Source organism: Morus notabilis, unplaced genomic scaffold (genome assembly GCF_000414095.1).
Source record: "Morus notabilis unplaced genomic scaffold, ASM41409v2 Scaffold457, whole genome shotgun sequence".
In the NCBI taxonomy this organism is placed as follows: Eukaryota; Viridiplantae; Streptophyta; class Magnoliopsida; order Rosales; family Moraceae; genus Morus; species Morus notabilis.
In genome coordinates, this window is record NW_010357333.1 from 188,500 (window position 1) to 208,244 (window position 19,745).

At 39.1% G+C, this 19,745-nt stretch overlaps 2 protein-coding genes across 2 annotated transcripts; both read left to right on the forward strand.

The window, feature by feature from the left end:
- The first annotated feature begins 5,529 nt into the window (after positions 1–5,529).
- Positions 5,530–6,126, forward strand: LOC112092588. Its single transcript, XM_024169117.1, has one exon. It carries the CDS (start codon positions 5,530–5,532, stop codon positions 6,124–6,126), a length of 597 nt encoding a protein of 198 aa, XP_024024885.1.
- A 3,081-nt stretch (positions 6,127–9,207) lies between these two features.
- On the forward strand, positions 9,208–11,887 carry LOC21397952 (putative receptor-like protein kinase At4g00960). Its single transcript, XM_024169298.1, has 7 exons — positions 9,208–9,974; positions 10,237–10,355; positions 10,432–10,619; positions 10,690–10,900; positions 11,005–11,242; positions 11,333–11,483; positions 11,573–11,887. Exons 1-7 carry the CDS (start codon positions 9,247–9,249, stop codon positions 11,885–11,887), a joined length of 1,950 nt encoding a protein of 649 aa, XP_024025066.1. The 5' UTR covers positions 9,208–9,246.
- Positions 11,888–19,745: the final 7,858 nt, after the last annotated feature.

Consider the following 19,745-nt stretch of genomic DNA (forward strand, 5'->3'; position numbering starts at 1 on the left):
GTCTGCTTCAATTGGAGATCCCAATTACGTTTGCCTTGTTTATGAGATACACAATCCTTTTTAGTTTTGTGAATCTAACTGATTCCATTTTTAAAATTGTGTAAAATGCAGTTCTTTAATGAGAATCTACAAAGGTGAAATTATCAAATTTAAGTTTAGTTTACTGGTGACTAAATGTTGGCCATGGGCATGTGATGTTTGCCATCAGGCAAAGTCATGAAATGGAAATCAAAATAAAAGAAGAAACACAAAGGTTCAGAATGGTTCGGGTCAATGTAGTCTACGTCTACTATAGTTTCTAAACCTTTAATTTTTTAGATTACATGCTCGAATTCATTCTTTCAGTCTCTCAACATGATATGTAAATAAGAATAGATAAGCCTAGTAAAAGAAACAGAATCCAAATCCATACTTAGCCCTGTCCTCCTCCTTTTTATAGCAGGCTTTCTGACGTTGAAATTGGTCAACGTGGTCTCATCCCGGGTTCCCAATTTTTGGGTTCACTAAACACCATTCTCTTGCCACTCTGAGATTGTGGAGGTTGCACCTAGGGGCTCGGGAGCCCCATGCCATTTGTGGTTGTTTTGGCAGTTATTCCTCGTATTTCAGATATTGTTGAATCGTGATGGCATACACAACGAAGCTTGGAGAAAATAGTAGCTAAGAACTCATCGTGGAACAAAGTACATAAGGGACCGAGGTTCTTGTTGTGCGCAACAACTCACACCTCTACTTGGTATAATATTATCCGCTTTGGGTCTAAGCGCGTGCAACTTTGTGATAAGCCTTTGCTTAGGCAGGTTTACGTAAAGAAGGGTGGGAGTAGTGGTCAGGGATCTGGGAGTGTGTAGTGTTGTGTGTGTATAGGCCTACGGGGGTTATTATGTGAGTAGGCCTACGTGGGCTATTATGTGAGCGGGTACAGAGGATTAGTGTTAATGAGGGAACATTAATAAATAGGATGACAGGCTGGATGGCCAGGCAGGCAAAGATTGGAGTCTGTAATAGGAAGTCTTGGCATTTCGCTGAGTAGGGGAGTTTTGTCGGTTTCTAAGAAACCGTTTGTGTAGATCGTGTGGATAATTCAATAAAGATTTCTTTCTTTCATTTTCTTGATTCAATCTTGTGATCTAGTTACTTCGAATTTATCAATTTGGTATCAGAGCAACATCTTGGGAGAATTATGGCGGCAAGAAAAGCCGAGGAGAGGTTTGAAACGGTAGAGAAGGAGATCAAAGAGGTTAGGGTATCGATGGAGAAGGGAATTGGGGAGATGGAGAAGGGCATCGGAATGCTTAGGACTGAGATGACTCAGAATCTCACGGAACTGCGTCGGTTTATGGAGGAGCAGATGAAATTGTTGTCGGCACTGGCGAAAACGCTCGAGAAAGTAGGAACGTCGACGACTATGGCGGAGCCGGAGCGCGGGGTGGCACCGACAGTAGTTGCGGGGTCGCGAGGGACGAAAATTCCCGGATCACGCGCGCGAATCGAGGAACGAGTGATAGATCCTAGGGTTCTGTAGAACGCACCATTACCGGCGGAAACCCTTGGGTTACATACACAGGGGGAAGAACGACCGGTGGAACCGAGGAATTTGCGAAATTCCTGTCGCGACGGGGTGGAAGAGGACCATGAAGGTCGACGTGAGGGTATTAATGTGCGTCTAAGGGAAGGAGCGATGGGACGTCGTGGAGAGTGGCGAGGGGTTTTCGGTGAACCTGAAAACTGAAGATTTCGCGATCAGAGGGGCAGCATGGGTGGTGATGTTTACAGAGGGGGGCGACACAGGGAGAGTTGGGATAACAGGGAGGTCTTAGGCGAGCTGTTAGAGAATGAGGACTGGGCTTCGTACCACCGGCATTAGGTGGAGTGTCCGTTATTCAGTGGCGACGATCCCGACGGGTGGGTATTCCGAATGGAACAATTTTTTTCTATCAACCGCTGCTCAGAAAGAGAGAAATTGATTACTGCTAGGATTGCTTTGGAAGGAGACGCCCTGTCCTGGTTCCAGTGGCAGAATGGACGCCGTCCTTTTCATGGGTGGGCAGAGTTCAAGCTGTCTCTTTTGCAGCGGTTTCGTTCATCACAAGCAGGAAATATCTGTGAGAAGTTTTTGGCGATTCGGCAAGAGGGTACTGTGGCGGAATACCGCAGACAATTCAAAGTTTCTGCAGCTCCACTCCTAGATGTTCTTGAAGAGATTTTAGAGGGCATTTTTATTAACGGATTAAAGGCGGAAGTTCGGGCGGAGTTACGGCTCTTGAAACCGGAGGGATTAAGTGAGATAATGGAAATCGCCCAGAGAATTGAAGAGAAAAATGAGTTGCTTCGTAGAGAGGTGGCGGGATCAAGGGTGACGAGGCCACAGTTCGTTGGAAGCCCTCGAGTGGAGCCACCAACAGTTGCTGCTAGACCAAATTCTGGAATGGACCGATTCCAGCCATTTCGGATAGAACAGCAACTAAAAAATGAGATCTTCCTTTTCGGAAGTTGTCAGACTCCGAACTACAGGAGAAGAAAGACAAGGGATTGTGCTTTAGGTGTGACGAGAAATTCACTTTTGGTCACCGTTGTAAGAGGAATGAGCTTCAGATTATGTTGGTTAGCGATGATGAATCCACAGATTGTTTGGAGGAAGACGACGAAGTGGATAAGACTGTTTGGGAGGAGGGGCAGCCCGAGCTTATTGAACATTCATTGAATTCCGTGGTTGGGCTATCAACTCCAAAAACTATGAAGATTCGTGGGATGATTGCTCGACAAGAGGTAATTGTACTAATTGATTCTGGAGCAACACACAATTTCATTTCCCTAAGTTTAGTTGAGAAGTTATCCATTCCAATTTTTCCTACGGCTGGATTTGGAGTGCAAGTGGGCATGGGGGAGTCGGTTAAAGGGCAGGGTCTATGTCGAGAAGTGACTTTGAGTTTACCGCAACTAACCATTATAGAAAATTTTTTGCCATTGGAATTGGAGGGGGTGGATGTTATCCTAGGCATGCAGTGGTTAGAAACGTTGGGGGGTATGCACGTGAATTGGAAGTCCCAGTTGATGAAGTTTCGGATTAGGGGAGAGGTGGTTACATTGCGTGGTGACATGAGTCTCTCCACTACTATGGTTTCCCTTAAAGCGATGTTTCGGACCATTAGACATGAGGGACAAGGCATCTATTTAGAGTTACATGCGTTGGACGTGGCGACCAAACAGGACCAGCCACTTCCTGCCCAGATCAGTGCCTTACTGCAGCTTCATCCATGAGTTTTGAACATGCCGGATGGACTCCCTCCTCACCGATTGCGTGATCACCGTATTATTTTACAACTGGGCACCTCTCCCATTAGTGTTAGACCCTACAAGTATCCCCATTTTCAGAAAAATGAGATTGAAAAATTGGTACGGGAGATGCTTGCGGCAGGGATCATACAACCAAGCAACAGCCCATTTTCTAGTCCGGTGCTTCTCGTAAAGAAAAAAGATGGGAGTTGGCATTTTTACGTTGATTACCGAGCTCTCAACAAAGCTACAGTGCCGGATAAGTTTCCTATACCGGTTATTGAGGAGTTGTTGGATGAATTATTTGGGGTTGCGATCTTTACCAAACTGGATTTGAAATCAGGATATCACCAAATTCGGATGTGCGTGGAGGATATTCCTAAGACAGCTTTTCGCACTCATGAGGGCCACTATGAATTTTTAGTTATGCCCTTTGGGTTAACCAATGCTCCGGCCACTTTCCAATCTTTGATGAATGAGGTACTTAAACCTTTTTTGCGGAAGTTTGTTTTAGTTTTTTTTATTTTTTATGATATCTTGATTTACAGTTAATCCTTGGAGGAACATGTGGGTCATTTGGAAGTGGTGTTGACTGCCTTAGAAGATAACCAATTATTTGGCAATAAAAAAAAAAGTACTTTTGGTCAAAGTCAATTAGAGTATTTAGGTCACATCATTTCCGGTGATGGGGTTTTGGCCGATTCCAATAAGATTCAAGCTATGTTGGATTGGCCTACTCCCCGCTCTATCAAGGAGTTGCGGGGATTTTTGGGCTTGACCGGTTATTACCGCCGTTTTGTGACGGGATATGGTCATCTTTCATGGCCATTAACACAACAATTGAAGAAGGACAGTTTCAATTGGAATGACGAGGCTGAGGTTGCCTTCGGAAGATTGAAACAGGCCATGACTACAGTCCCTGTTTTAGCATTGCCAGATTTCTCACAACCATTTGTGGTAGAATCCGATGCTTCGGGCTTTGGGATTGGCGCGGTTTTAATGCAACAACAGTGGCCCATAGCTTACTTTAGCCAGGTGTTGTCTCCGCGGGCTAGGGCCAGGTCCGTTTATGAGCGCGAGTTGATGGCTGTGGTGTTGGTCATCCAGAAATGGCGTCATTACCTCCTCGGGCGGCATTTCATTATTCGCACGGACCAGAAAAGTTTAAAATTCTTGTTAGAGCAAAGGTTAGTGGGGGATGAGCACCAAAAGTGGTTATGCAAACTGTTGGGTTATGACTTTGAGATCCAATACAAGCCGGGGTCCGAGAACCGCGTGGCTGATGCATTGTCTAGGCGGACTTCGGGGTTGGAGTTGATGCACATCACTACTTCTGCGCTGTATGATGGGGCTGAGATTCGGCAGCAACAGTTGAGTGATCCGAAACTGGCGGGAATTTTGAAGGAGTTGTTGGGCAATCCGAAGGGGGTGAAAGGGTTTTCTTTATGCAACGACTTGTTGCTTTGCAAAGGGCGGGTGGTCCTGTCCCGGTTGTCTCCTTTCATACCCATCCTTTTACGCGAATTCCATGACAGTAAGATTGGGGGACATTTTGGAGTATTGAAAACGTTTAAACGATTGTCCTCCGAATTCTTTTGGTATGGCATGAAACAGGATGTGAATTCCTTTGTGGCTGCCTGTCAAGTATGTCAACAGAACAAGGCGTCGACTTTGTCTCCTGGTGGGTTATTACAACCATTGCCACTGCTGAACTTGGTGTGGGATGAGATTTCGATGGATTTTGTGGAAGGCCTGCCGAAATCAGGGGGAAATGACTCAATCCTCGTGGTAGTTGATCGGTTGAGTAAGTATGCTCATTTCTTGGGTCTTCGCCATCCTTTTTCTGCAAAGTTGGTGGCTGCCCTGTTTGTTAAAGAGGTAGTTCGGCTACATGGATTCCCACGGACTATTGTGTCCGACCGCGACAAAGTGTTCCTCAGCCACTTTTGGAAGGAGCTTTTTAAGTTGCAGGGCACTTCCATACATCATAGTACAACTTACCACCCTCAATCGGATGGCCAAACGGAGGTGGTGAATCGGTGTTTAGAGGCTTATTTACGCTGTTTTGTTTCCGAGAAACCTACTCAATGGTTTTCGCATTTAGCTTGGGCCGAATACTGGTATAACACTAGCTTCCACGTGTCCGCGGGAATGACTCCTTTCCGGGCATTATATGGTCGCGATCCTCCTAAGTTGCTGCGCTTTGAGTTGGACTCCACGGCTAACTCCTTGTTGGAGGAGCAATTGTAGGCGATGGATGCTATTTTAGAGGAGCTACAGGGCCATTTGCTTCAGGCGCAACATTCAATGAAAAGGACCGCAGATCTCAAGCGTCGGGATGTTTCTTTTGACGTGGGGGATTTGGTGTTCCTGAAAATCAGGCCCTATCGCCATCGTTCGCTGGCCAAGTTTTCTAATGAAAAGTTTTCTCCGCGGTTTTATGGTCCCTATAGGGTCGTGGCACGCATCGGGGCTGTGGCGTATCAGTTGCAATTGCCTACGGCCGCCAAAATTCATCCGGTCTTCCATGTATCGCAACTTAAGAAAGCTATTGGCGTCCCTATCCCGGCTCAGGAGGTTCCGCCAGTTTTGGCACCAGATTTAGAGTTACGGGTGGAACCCGAGAGGTTATTGGCCACTCATTTTTCTAAGGTTACCGGGCAGTTGGAGGTTCTACTTCAGTGGCGTTACTTACCGGATTTTGAGTCATCTTGGGAGCTCTTTGATGTCATTCAACAGCAGTTTCCTGAATTTCACCTTGAGGATAAGGTGACTCTTTTGGGGGGCAGAGTAGTTGATAAGCCTTTGATTAGGCAGGTTTACGTAAGGAATTGTGGGGGTAGTGGTTAGGGATCTGGGAGTGTGTAGTGTTGTGTGTGTATAGGCCTATGGGGGTTATTATGTGAGTAGGCCTACGTGGGCTATTATGTGAGCGGGTACAGAGGATTAGTGTTAATGAGGGAACAATAATAAATAGGATGACAGGCTGGATGGCTAGGCAGGCAAAGATTGAAGTATGTAATAGGAAGTCTTGTCATTTCGCTGAGCAGGGGAGTTCTGTCGGTTTCTAAGAAACCGTTTGTGTAGATTGTGTGGATAATTCAATAAAGATTTCTTTCTTTCATTTTCTTGATTCAATCTTGTGATCTAGTTACTTCGAATTTATCACTTTGTTATTGGGTTTTACCTCAAAAAATCTCATAGCATTAAGAGATGGTGTCGTTACTTATTAAATAATATTTATAACCTTTCTTAGGCAATTTGGAACCATACATCTTAACCTGTCTTGGTTCTTGTGCCTCATGGAGTTGAATGCTCTAGTACTAGCTATTGAACGCTCTTTGAACTCTAGGAGTTGATAATGATCTAAGCCTTTAAATGATGATGTCCAGAGCTGATTTTAACTCGAATGAGGCATAACAATGCACAAGTTGTACTTAACTCATTTTTTAAGTTTTCAATTGAAGCTGAAATATGACTTTATATGAGAATTTTTAACGTAACAGAAAAAATTAAATATAATTTTTTTAAAAAATTTTTAACTGTATCAAAATTAAAATTAAAAACTCGAATCGGTAAAGTAAACGAGGCATAAATAGATTAATTCCACACGTACGTATCTTATGGCAGATGGTAAAAGGTCTCTGCTGTTATTTGACGGTGTGGTTGATCACTTTATACATATATTCATTAATTACTAGGGGTGTTTTTGCATTAAAAATTGTGTGCTATAATGAACATAACTATCTAACTAGTAATTCTCTTACCGAGAATTATTTCGAAGAAAATAAGCGATTGGCTGGAACCTTCCTAGTTCCTCTTAACTTCCAATTTGCAGTCGTCTTCTTTCTCTATTCTCTGGAAATTATTATGATCCTGAAGAGACTTTTCTGTCACCTTATTTTCCACAGGGTCAGATTATTTACCTTTCATTTATCCACGTGGAATTGGAAAGTGTATTCACTGACCAAGTCAAGCAGCTTGTAATTCTAACACCTACCACATGGACGTAGTAACAAATTAACAATGACTTGATCATCATTTAGTCGTAATTAATTGCATCTGAAAAGACATTTTTCAAAACAATTGCATTCTGAAAAGTCAACATGCGTGGCTAAAAAAGAACGATATAGAGAGAAACATTATATAAGGTTAAATAAGTTGAGCGCAAGATATTACAGTTATATATTACAAGTACTGCACAAGATAAACACTTCCCACAAAAGAGCCAAAAACTAGAAGTCAACTAATCCTTACAAAATCTCATTGGCTTAAATTGGTTTACTAGAAGCAGTACGTAGTAATACAATAAAAAAAAAAAATTTATTTGGTTGGGGGATTCGTCTCCTGATTCGAATCATGGTTCGTGATTCGTTACAATATTTTCTCTCACAAAAAGTACAGATAAATCGAAAATGGTTATAATCTATACGTCTTTATATGAAAATGAGACTGGATAAGCTCTAACAACCATAGATATTTGAGCAATTCCTTTTGGTTTTGGATAATGTGTGGTTAATGATCATGGTATAATATACAGATTGTTACGTGATTTATAATGCAAGTGGTCCTTAGCCAGTTATCTGTCTCATTGTTTGTTTTGATCCATTGAATTTGACTAGGACCCTTAATTGTGTTACTAATTGATGACCTGTCTAATATAACAAACTAAATAATTAGCCAGTCAGCGCGGGCAGCCTCTTGCCTGCCCAAGTGGCACACAGTAAGAAAAAAAAATAATGATGATAATAATAATAATAATAATAATAATAATATTTAGCATTGATAAAGACAATTAGTAATAAGTTATGCTGACTAGATGGAACATTAATGAAGAGATCTTTAGAGGGACTAGATAAATGCAAGTCGGATAGTAGTTTGTGCAAGAACATTTTTCATGCTTTTAATGCAATGCTAAACATATAGTCGTTTTCCTTGTCGATGCAATTACACTTTTTACAGTAAGGCCTAGCAATATATTATGCCAAACTATTGCATTGTGGGTACTAATATTAATAAAATATTGTTTGTGAGGAAAATGCTTATGACTTCTTTTCTCTCATCTTATTTGCTAGTATATCTATATCATCTCTTGATGATCGTTATCACCCAATTCAAGTTTAATTCGAGCTAATCCAAAATATTCTACTACTGCATGGTTCAAGTATTCATTTTCACTCTAATAGAATTATCTATCAACTTTTAATGCTAACCTACATGGTATATGATGTGACATTCTATCTCATATGTGCCTCCTTAACCTTTTAATTTCTCAAATTATTTTTCTATTATTCCCCATTCTTCTATTCTGTTTTTATTGTGAATCCAAAATTAATTAATTTTATTCACCTCATCTAAGTATTCTAAATCTCATATGAATTTTCATTTCCACCTTAATATATATATATATATATCTAGCATTGCTGATAGTTGACATTAGTGGACGTAGAAGTGTTAGTAAATCTCCAAAATCTCTCCTTTTCCTTTGCTCTTGTGACTTTGTCCTTTTGCTAGATCCGCCGTATCAAAGATTCTTTGGATGCTAGAAGTCATCAAAGTCATATTTTTCTTCATTTGAAAACAAGCTCACTCTTTGAAGAAGTTTGGAAGACTTTTACCATAAATCTATAAACATTTAAAGGCTAAAGGATTACTATTTCACTTTTTTTTATGAGATATAATTTATTAATTACCTGCTTATATCATCTCAATTTCCAAAATCTTCAAGGAAGTTTCCCATGTAGCTTCATAATATATATGAATAAAATTATCACGGTGACTTTTCAACAAGCTAGTCATAGATAGAAACACCATGTATCCCATATTATACGATAATGTGTTCCTATGATCACATACAATTACAGATCTATGGTGGTTAAGACTCCTTCCACTCAGCCTTAACAACTGCAAAAAACTCATATTGAAAGCTAACCATTTCATGAAATCTAGGAAAAGGGTTCAACTTTAGCCATGCCTTTCATTATATTTATCATACATCTTTCAATCCTCTCCGTCTTTTCTAGAGCAGACCCTCTTTACACAGATTGTTCATCTAACATAAACTACAGAAGTAACAGCGAATTTGAAAACAACCTCAGGCTTCTCCTCAACGACTTGTCCTCAAACACAAGCCGCGGCACACCTCTAGGAGGTTTCTACAACACCTTCGCTGGAGAGAACCAGGATATAGTCTATGGACAAACGCTTTGTAGAGGCGATGTTAACTCTACTGTCTGTCAGAATTGCATCAAGGACGCGGGCGATCGTATCTTGAACAATTGCAAGAGTGAAGATGCGATTATATGGTACGAGCTTTGCCAAGTTCGATACTCGTTTGAGATCATCGTGCCAATGCAGGTCTATACTGGGATGTTTCCGGAGACTAATAAGAAGAAGAAGCCTGTAAAAGACCCCATTTTGTTTAACAAAGTTTTGATGCATTTGATGCTTAAACTTTCTGACAAAGCCGCGTTTAATGCTTCTAACCGCATGTTCGCAACAGGGAAAATCAAGTTTTCGGATGAGGAGACCATCTATGGTCTGTTACAGTGTACCAGGGACATCTCTGGGGGTGACTGTAATAACTGTTTCCAATCAGTCTTTTCGGAACTTACCGAATGCTGCTCCGATCGCCAAGGTGGAACTGTCGTTAGTGAGAACTGTAACGTGAGGTTTGAGCTTTACCAATTCTACAACGATTCATCAACTTCTCTGTTGGTTTATCCATTTCCACAAGGTTCGGATTTCAAACTCTCTTTTATTTTCTCTCTTAATTAATATCGATATGCAAACTTTTTAAATTTACATATAAAAAAAATGGTACCAAGAGTCACCTTTTAGATGGATCTAAATAAGCCAAACAAAGCTAGGAGAAACCATTTGAAGGAGAAAGCAAAATTAGTTCATGTTTTACGGTTTATAGGAACTTGGAATTCAAGGAAATTGTTTCCTCTAAAAAGCAGGGGCTAAATTGAAGATTTGGGAGGTTATGGCGGTCACTTTGGCGTCGGCTTTGCTAGTACTTATCATCATTGGGTCTTGTACGGTATATTTCCAACATTTGAAGAGAAGACAAAGAGGTGAATGAATCTAAATTGCAAGAGATTCTGAAAATTATATTTTGTTTTACGGATTAGTATTAAATTTCCTCTGTAGATAACAAAAGTGAGCGCGCTCTGTTACAAGAATTGGCAAGCCCCACGGCTGTAACGATCACACAAGAAGGTAATCTGGTGACTTCCGAGGAACTTCCTTTCATGGATCTGACCACTATAAGGGCCGCCACCGACGACTTTAAGGATTCAAACAAGCTTGGTCAAGGTGGTTTTGGCACTGTGTACCAGGTAACCTAACACAACTCTCTTTTTTTTGTAGGCTGTTTGTTACATATCTGAATTTTGGAAAATCTTTCAGGGTGTGCTGCCAAATGGAGAGGAAGTAGCAGTGAAAAGATTGTCGAAGAAGTCGTGGCAAGGCCTAGAAGAGTTCAGAAATGAGGTCAAACTTATTGCAAAACTTCAACATCGGAACCTAGTGAGGCTCTTGGGATGTGGCATAGAGGGAGAGGAAAAGCTTTTGTTGTATGAGTTCATGCCAAACAGAAGCCTTAACTTCTTCATCTTTGGTTTGTTCCTCTGCTACTATTCTTAGAAATATTACTCGTATATAGTGATCTACTAATACAGTATTTAGATACTGAAATGGGCTTGTGTTCATACCGAATTCCAGATTCAGAAAGACGGTCTCAACTTGATTGGAAGACTTGCTACAATATAATTGGTGGAATTGCAAAGGGGCTTCTTTATCTTCATGAGGACTCCCGGCTTAAAATCATTCATAGAGATCTCAAGCCAAGCAATGTACTATTAGACCATGAAATGGTTGCTAAAATATCAGACTTTGGCGTGGCAAGGATATTTTGTGAGAATCAAAACACCAATAACACCAAAAGAGTTGTAGGAACATAGTAAGTTAGCTTCATTATGAAAATGTTCCCATGAATTCTTGAAGAAAATTGATACTCTTGCTAACATGATAATGTCAATTTTTGTGATAGCGGATACATGGCTCCAGAATATGCAATGGAGGGAATATTCTCCATAAAATCCGATGTTTTTAGCTTTGGCGTGATCTTGCTTGAGATAATTAGCGGCAAAAAGAACAATGGATTCCACCTTACAAAACAAGCCCAGACATTACTTGGATATGTACGTTTCTTTGTCTCATACAACATTCAACTATATGTGAAAACGAATTAAATAATAATTTTGTTCAAATTAAATATTCATGTCCACAGGCATGGCGACTATGGAAGGAAGGAAAAGAGCTGGTATTTGTGGACCCTTTGTTGAGAGAATCAAGTTCGAGGCCAACGGACGAGATTCGAAGATGCATACATATTGGGCTTCTATGTGTCCAGGAAGATCCAGCAGATAGGCCCACCATGTCAAGTGTCGTTGTCTTTTTGAAGGGAAGTGAGTCAGTTTCACTTCCTGAACCAAGACAACCAGCATTTGCTGTGGGTAGAGTCGCTGTTCCCAATGATCAGTCAATGTCATCAACAGATCCTACCATCAACGGGCTTACTATTTCTACCATATCACCACGCTAAGAAGATTTCCCATGTTTGTCTGTGCAAAATGAAATTGTATGTATTCAAAAATTGTTATATATGCTGATGCATTGTCTTCAATCATGTTTGATTCAAAGATTTGGTATGGTGTTTTGCATCAGGTTCTCTGTTTAAAAAACTCTACTTATTATTATTAGGGTTTTCTTTGGAAGGGTCTCTTTATCGATAAATGTACATTTTTGATACGGAAATAAAAGAGTAAAAGTATGAAAACAGAGAGAGAGGGAGGGAATAAGAAAGCTAAAATAGTACTTAAAAAAAGCTGGTCCATTCAAATCTTTGCGGGGTAGACAAGGCCAATGGTGATTAAAACAGAGGTGGGTTGTTGTCGTTTTCCATTTTTGTCCTTACTATATTTTATTGTCGTTTACAAGTTTGTTGTCGTTTGCATTTTATTATTGTTTCTCGTTTCGTGGTCGCTTGCCTCTATTACTGTTATTGTCTCGTTTAATATTTTTCTTTTCCCTACTTCAGTTTTACTCTCATCTCTTACCTTTTGGTTCTAACTTAATTTCTGTTTTTTCGATTTTAATTTTGTTTTCACTCGTTTCTTTTTTCTCTTTTTTACGATTTTGTTGTCGTTTTTAGATTTGTCGCCGTTTTAGTGATTCTTGTTTATACCTGTTGTTGGAGTGTTATCTTTGTTCTTCCTATTTTGTCGTCGTTTACACTTTTTTGTTGTGTGTATCTTTCTTCTCGTGTACCTGTTTTATTTTTTCAGTTTAATTTTTCTCGACACATTCTTGGTTTTTGGAGTTTGCGTCTTTTACTGTCGTTTCTTTGTTTGTTGCCATTTTTCTTTTTTACATATCTTGATTCTTTTATTGTCATTTCTTTCTTGTCGTTTATCAGAATTTTTGTTTTACAAGTTATTTTTTCGTTTTCTAATTGTTGCCGTTTGCTTCTTATATCGTCGTTTTCCATTGATGGTGTAATTCCCTCTTTTACTGTCGTTTTATTTTTTTTGTCGTTTACCATTTTTCTTGTAGCCTGCCTTAGATCTCTCGTCATTTCCAGTTTTAGTGTCGTTTGTTTGTTTTATTGTCTTTTGAAAGTACGTATGCTGCTCACTTTATTATTGTTTGTCGTTTTCTCGGCTCTTACCTTACCTGGAGGTACCAAAATTTCCGTACGTCCTATTGATTGATCACCTCAACTTAAAAAGATAGGAATTGGATATATGACTAGTGCTGGAACTTTGAACGGACTCTCTGTTACCGTTTAAAAATATCGAGTTTTTACCTGAAATTTGACCCGACCTGTCCGAAAATTTTGGGCCGCTTGCCCGAGCCCGAAAAGGCTCGTGAACGGGCCGCGGGCTTCTATTGGGCTGCCCGAGCCCGCCCGAAATACCCGAAATTTTTTTATATTTTTTAATCTTTATAATTATTAAGTTATTTTGTGTTAAAATTATATAAAAATTAAAATTAACATTCAACAGACATTATTAACACAATTTAATAAATTAATTATGTATATTAATTTTTAAATTCGTAATTCATGATTGCCTCGTTAAAAATCTTACTAAGAAAAACCTAATTGGGATAAAAACCTGGTAACGAAAAAAGAGTGCAATCATTTTGTGACGAATTACAAATTTTACAAACTTACAAAGTTATACAATTACAATGTCAAAAGTAAATACATATTTACAAATTTACAATTTAATTTGAAGCTGAATGATCATCTTCAAAATTAAATGTTAATCGATTAAATTCATCGATCCATTCTTGACTTGCCGGAGAAATTGTATCCTGTAGACGTTGATCGACACGATCCGAATCCTTAATGCAGACGAAGGCTTCAACAATGTCCCTTTGCAATGCATTTCGACGTTCCTCAAGTATTCATCTTGTCGTACTAAAGGCTTGTTCGGATGAAATAGTGGAGACTCGGATCGAAAATATATCCATTGCCTATCGAGTTAGGATTGGCCAAGTTAATGCCCGTGCCCTCCACCGTTGAACTAAGTCAAACGATTCTCTAGTACCGTCGACTATTAAGCTTTCACTGAGGTACGCCATAAGCTCATTGTAATGACTGAGAAAATCCCAGACTTTAAATAATACAATTTATTTATTTAAGCTAAGGATTTTCCTAGAAAATATTATGTGACTGAAGGATTTATGGAATTAATATCTGTATTCCTAAATTCTGTAGCAGATTTCATGTTAAGTTCATGTTTTCAATCAAGTAAATTCGATCGATAAATTCTCGTCGTACTTTAAGGCGGAATAATTTTCAGTACAAGTATAGTTTGAGAATCTTAATTTCAAGAATCTCCAAACACAGCATGATGTTAGCAGCGTACAAAAAAAAAAACACACTAACATTTTAAAGAAGAGAAAATCCTTAATTGCCAGACAACTAGGTTAAAGTCACAAGATAAATACCTATAACAGAAGGGTACAATGTGAGTTCGGGAGTTGACACCGTCAGAAACAACGTCATTCCCGGGATAGAATGCAGAAAAGTTAAATTTAGAATTTGTTCAGTCTAGAATTAATTTCAAGACTTTAAACAGTTCAAGATATTACGCGAGTAAGAATTTAATGTGATCTCAAAGTAGTCGAGGACTTAACATTGAACTGTAAATAAACAGTATGAAAGGAACCGTCAGAAACTAGAATTCATGTCGGTTAAGTACTTCCTTACAGTTAGTATGATTTTTATCTGACTCAAAGGAAACTTAAGAGAGTGGACAAAAGTACAAGGGGTAGATTTCATTTTTCTCTCTCCTTCTCCACTTTGGCCAGCCATCAATAGCAAATTAGAGCCAAAAACTTAGCTAGTTGAGTGTGCAAGTGGATGACATGGTAAGGTGATGGGATAGTAGTGGTTGAAGGGGAAATCATGGTAAAATTGCTTCTTCTTTTCTCCTTCCACAACCGGCCAAGATTGGGGGATTTGAACCAAAAATTTAGTTGAATAATGAGTGGAATTGGAGTTAAATAATTATCACAAAGTTGTCTATAAAAGGAACCAACATATGATAGGTCTCATTTTTGCCTCCTTGCTTTTCTCTCCACCTCCAAATCTGGCCACACCTCTCCACTCTCTCTCAAATATTTTCTCCCACTCTCCCAATCTTGAGCCACTAGCAAACCATAGAAGAAGAAGAAGGAGATCAAAGGGTCTAGGAGGAGACTTGTCAAGCATTCCCCTAAGGGTAAAGAAACTCTAAACCCTCTCTTTTTATGTTCTAGTGAAGTTTGAGATGTATAACTATTCTTCTCAAATTTTCTTATACTCCTCTGGTTCTAAGCCATTAACAAACCTTAGAGGAAGAAGAAGGTGATCAAAGGATCCTAGGAGGAGCCTAACCAATAACTTTCTTCAAGGGTATAAATTCTAAAACCTTACTCTCTATTTTCCATTCTAGCAAAGTTTAAGTTTGTGAATCCATTGATGTAAATTGTGATTCTCAAGGAAATAAGTTGTAATAAGGGTGTGTGAGTCTTATGTTGGTTTTGTGAGTTTGAGGTTAGTTGATTAGCAATATGTGGTATGTTTATGTTTGGTTGAAGTTGCTTATTTTCGGTTGACGCGAAAATGAGGACCCTAGAGCGAGATTTTTTGATGTTTCAAAGCTTGAACTTATAGCCCTCGATGTTTTGAACGTTTTAGGTTACTATGACAAAACCCAATTTTAACTCTAAAAGCAAGTTTGTAGCCATTTTACAAAAAATTGACAGGCTGTCCAACACAGTTTTAAAAAGAAAATTTTGCTACAGCATTACTATAGCATCCGCAGCATTTTAAAAGATTGCTGCAGCATTTCCTACAACAAAAGAAAAAAAAATAGCAGCCACTATTTTCAGCCAAACGAGGCCTTTAAAGGCTGAATTTCAACTTTCACCATAAATGACAATTTTAGATCTTGATGAGACGAAGAATTGTCACGAAAAACACAATTCCGAAATCCGACTCTATGATGCAGTAAAACGTAGATTTCAGAAACTACATAGTTTTAACGAAACAAAACTAACACAGTGTTGGTTTTAACAAAAAGCTATCAAAGAACCCGAGATGTGATTTCAGTAAAATACTATAGTGTTAAACCTCATTTTAACATAAGTATTCATAAAGAAAGTTTTCAAGAAAAAATGCTTTCTTTTAAAGAACTTAGTGGTTTATCGAGCAAACCATCCTGATGGCCACCTACGAGCCAATACGATAGGTCCTTAGAATTTCAAAGGTTTGATGTGGGTCCAACGCCCGCATTAATTTAAAAGACTCTGTTAGAGTATAAATTTCAACGGCCGAAGAGTTAGAATGCCATGTATAAGTTCTAGGCCGAATTGGGCCTTAATATCATAATAAGCCCAATGAGGAAAGTTATGGAGAATAAGTTACTAGATTGGGTAAATGATTTTCAATCTAGACATAAGTACGTTAAGGAAAATTAAGGAAAGTAAGATCTTAAGGATCTAATAAATTGATCCTGATAGTAAATTATCCTTCATTAAAGGAAAGGAATACATGCCTTAAGTGAAGGGCTAGATTTCCTTCATAAGTTGCTAAAATAGAATAGCAAACGACAGATAATCTCACACTCTCAATGGGTGTTCATTTTCAGAAGTAAACAAGTAAGAGAATAGGCTGTTTGGCGAAAAGTGGATTCCAGCTCTGTAAATCAGGTAAGTAGGAATCTTGCCTACAGTATGAATAGATTTTAAAGAAAAAGTTACACATGTTATATATGCATGTTTATGCTTTAAGTATTATATGCGATGCTTTCCTAATAACATTTACGGTGTGGGCCAAGGGGCACTTTGTCGTTATTTTACATTTGAAATTCATCTGGTGTGAAGGTAATTTGATTTTAGGTATGGGAACATCGCAACCTTGCAATCATCATGTTATACGTACCAATTGGTCATAATCTTACGCGCTACACATATAGACTAAAAATGCAGTTCCTCAGTCATCGTGTTTTAACATCTACTTTTGATTGACAAATTGCAAAACTCATTTGGTTAACAACAGAGCCAACACACTTGAAAAGACTTCGCCTTCATTTCCACAAACTCTGCATTTTTAATCAAATAACTAAAATTCACTTAAAATTAAGTAGAGAGGCAAAAACTTACTGATGGTTCTAAGGTATGTGATTGTGGTGTTTCCAACCGGCTTCGAGTGTTTGGCATTGCTAGTGGTAGTGCTAGAAGTGGCGGGATGTTCTTATAGGCCGCCTGGGGTAGAGTGCCACTTATTCCGTCTGAGTTTCTCTCTGACTCTGTTACCGACGGCTCCCCATATCGATGACGTTATGTCGGAGGGGGAGAGGAGGCCGGTGTGGTTCGCTTCGGCACCATATTAGCTTCAACCAGTTTCCAAACATTAAAAGTTAACAGTCTTAAGACGAATCTCTCATTGTAAAGAGTAATGCATGTACTAAACTTTAAATACTAAATTTAATGTACTAGATTCCTGTTATGTTTTAATGCTATTCAAATTAAGGACAATTCACATTTTCATTCTTTCCTTTTTTCTTTTTTCTCATTCCTTTCTCAAATAAACAAACAGAATCTTTTAATATAAGATGCAAGTATTACGTGATTCATAGAAGCTTAAAAGACTAACAAACTAATTCACACCAAAACATAAACAAAGATGTGAAAAATACAGAGAAATGCCACAAAACAAGTCAGGCCTTTTATCGAACACATCGCGGGCACTAATGCAACAAGTCGTATTTCACACCAAGAACACAAAATCAACAACCCAGACACCAAAATAAAAACATACTACAAACAAATAAACCTCACGGTGAGGAGTGAGGAGTGTCGGGAGGTAAAAATCGGTAAGTGGTGAGGGCAGAGATGTTACATTCACGGTTGGTCTGACTTCGTCGGAGTAAGGAGGTTATTTTTCAAACCGTAGAGATAGCAGAGGGCGGATAGGTGGCGGAGAGCTGGAGAGTCAGTGGATGAAAAGCCGGCGAAAGAAGGCGGAAGGCAAGGTTTTTTTATTTTTTTATTTTCTGAGCAGTTCAGTCGTTTGGAGAAGGAGAAGGAACGAAATGAGTGAGGAGGTTACTTTTGACGCCGGAGAGACGCGGAAGGCCGGAGAGCCGGTGGAAGGGATTTTTTAAGTCAGTAACCTCCAAATGACACCCCTTCTAAGTCAGTAGTCTCCAAATGACCGAACTACGCGAAAAATCCCCAAAAAAAAAAAAACCTTGCCTTTCGCCTTCTTCCGCCGGCTCTTCTTCCCCCGGCTCTCTAGCTCCCTGCCACCTATCCGGCCCTCCACTGTCTCTGCGGCCTAAAAAGTAACCTCCTTACTCCGGTGAAGTCAGACCAACCATGAAGGTAGCATCGCCACCCTCATAACATGCCAGTTTTTACCTCCCGGCACACCTCATCGTGAGGTTTATCTGTTTGTTGTATGTTTTTATTTTGGTGTCTGGGTTGTTGGTTTTGTGTTCTTGGTGTGAAATACGACTTGTTGCATTAGTGCCTACCATGTGTTCGATAAAAGGCTTGACTTGTTTTGTGGCATTTCTCAGTATTTTTCGCATTTTTGTTTATGCTTTTGTTTGAATTAGTTTATTAGTCTTTTAAGCTTCTATGAATTACGTAATACTTGTATTTTATGTTAAAAGATTCAGTTTGTGAGAACATCCTGCAACTTCCAGCACTACCACCAGTAATGCCAAACATTCAAAGCCAGTTGGAAACACCGTAACCACATACCTTAGAACCATCAATAAGTTTTTGCCTCTACTTAATTTTAAGTGAATTTTAGTTATTTGATTAGAAATGCAAAGTTTTAAAAAATGAAGGCGAAGTCCTTTTAAGTGTGTAAGCTCTGTTGTTAATCAAATAGTTTCGTAATTTGTCAGCCAAAAATAGATCTAGAAACATGATGACTGAGGAACTGCATTTTTAATCCATATATGTAGTGCATAAGATTTTGACCAATTCGTACGTATAACATGATGATTGCAGGGTTGTGATGTTCCCAAACCTAAAATCAAACTACCTTGGCACCGGATGAATTTTAAATGTAAAAAAATGACTAGGTGCCCCTTGGTCTACACTGTAAATGTTATTAAGGAAGCCTTAAGCGATCATTCTTATGGTATGCAATGGTTTACGGAGTCTTAATTCGACCGTCTTTTTTCTGTTTCCGAGCACCTTGACATGAGTTTAATGGCATTGTGGATATTGCGATGCCGTGAGGTCGTCACGGGAAAGAAAAAAAAATGTGGTTTGTGTTGAATGGCGTATCGATCTGGTACTCCTTAATGGAACATGCATTGATAAGTGGATTCAATTGTGCCACTTACCCTCACGAGTGGGAAACAATATGGAGTGACAATTTTAAAAATTGACACTTTCCGGAGCAAACAAAGATTACAATAAAAGACGTGAAAGTAAAGTTAGAAGGCTTGGTGATCCCACCAGGGGAATGTCCTTGTAGCAGGAGAAGACGAGTTGATAAAGATTGATCAATCCTCAGAGAAGACAAGTTGAAGATGACGGTATCATATTTCTTATGCTCGATCTTGGTGAGCAATGAAAAGGATGGCACAAGCATTGATAAAAAAATGCCTTGCAATTGTTGACGACCTAGAGGTTTGTCATGACTTTTCATGGGGGAGACGATCATTTAATTATTTATTATCTCATATGAATAAGTTGGACTTGTTGAAGAAATCGTCAAATGTTTTTGACAAAAAAGAGGGTCAACAAGGATGGGGTTGTCCTGGGTTCATTCTGCCACTAATGGTGAGTAAAATTTATTTAAATGTATAAATTTTACTTTTAATATGGTTTTGTGACATATGAATTGAGATTGTTAATTTGTGTAGTTATTACCGTTCGAG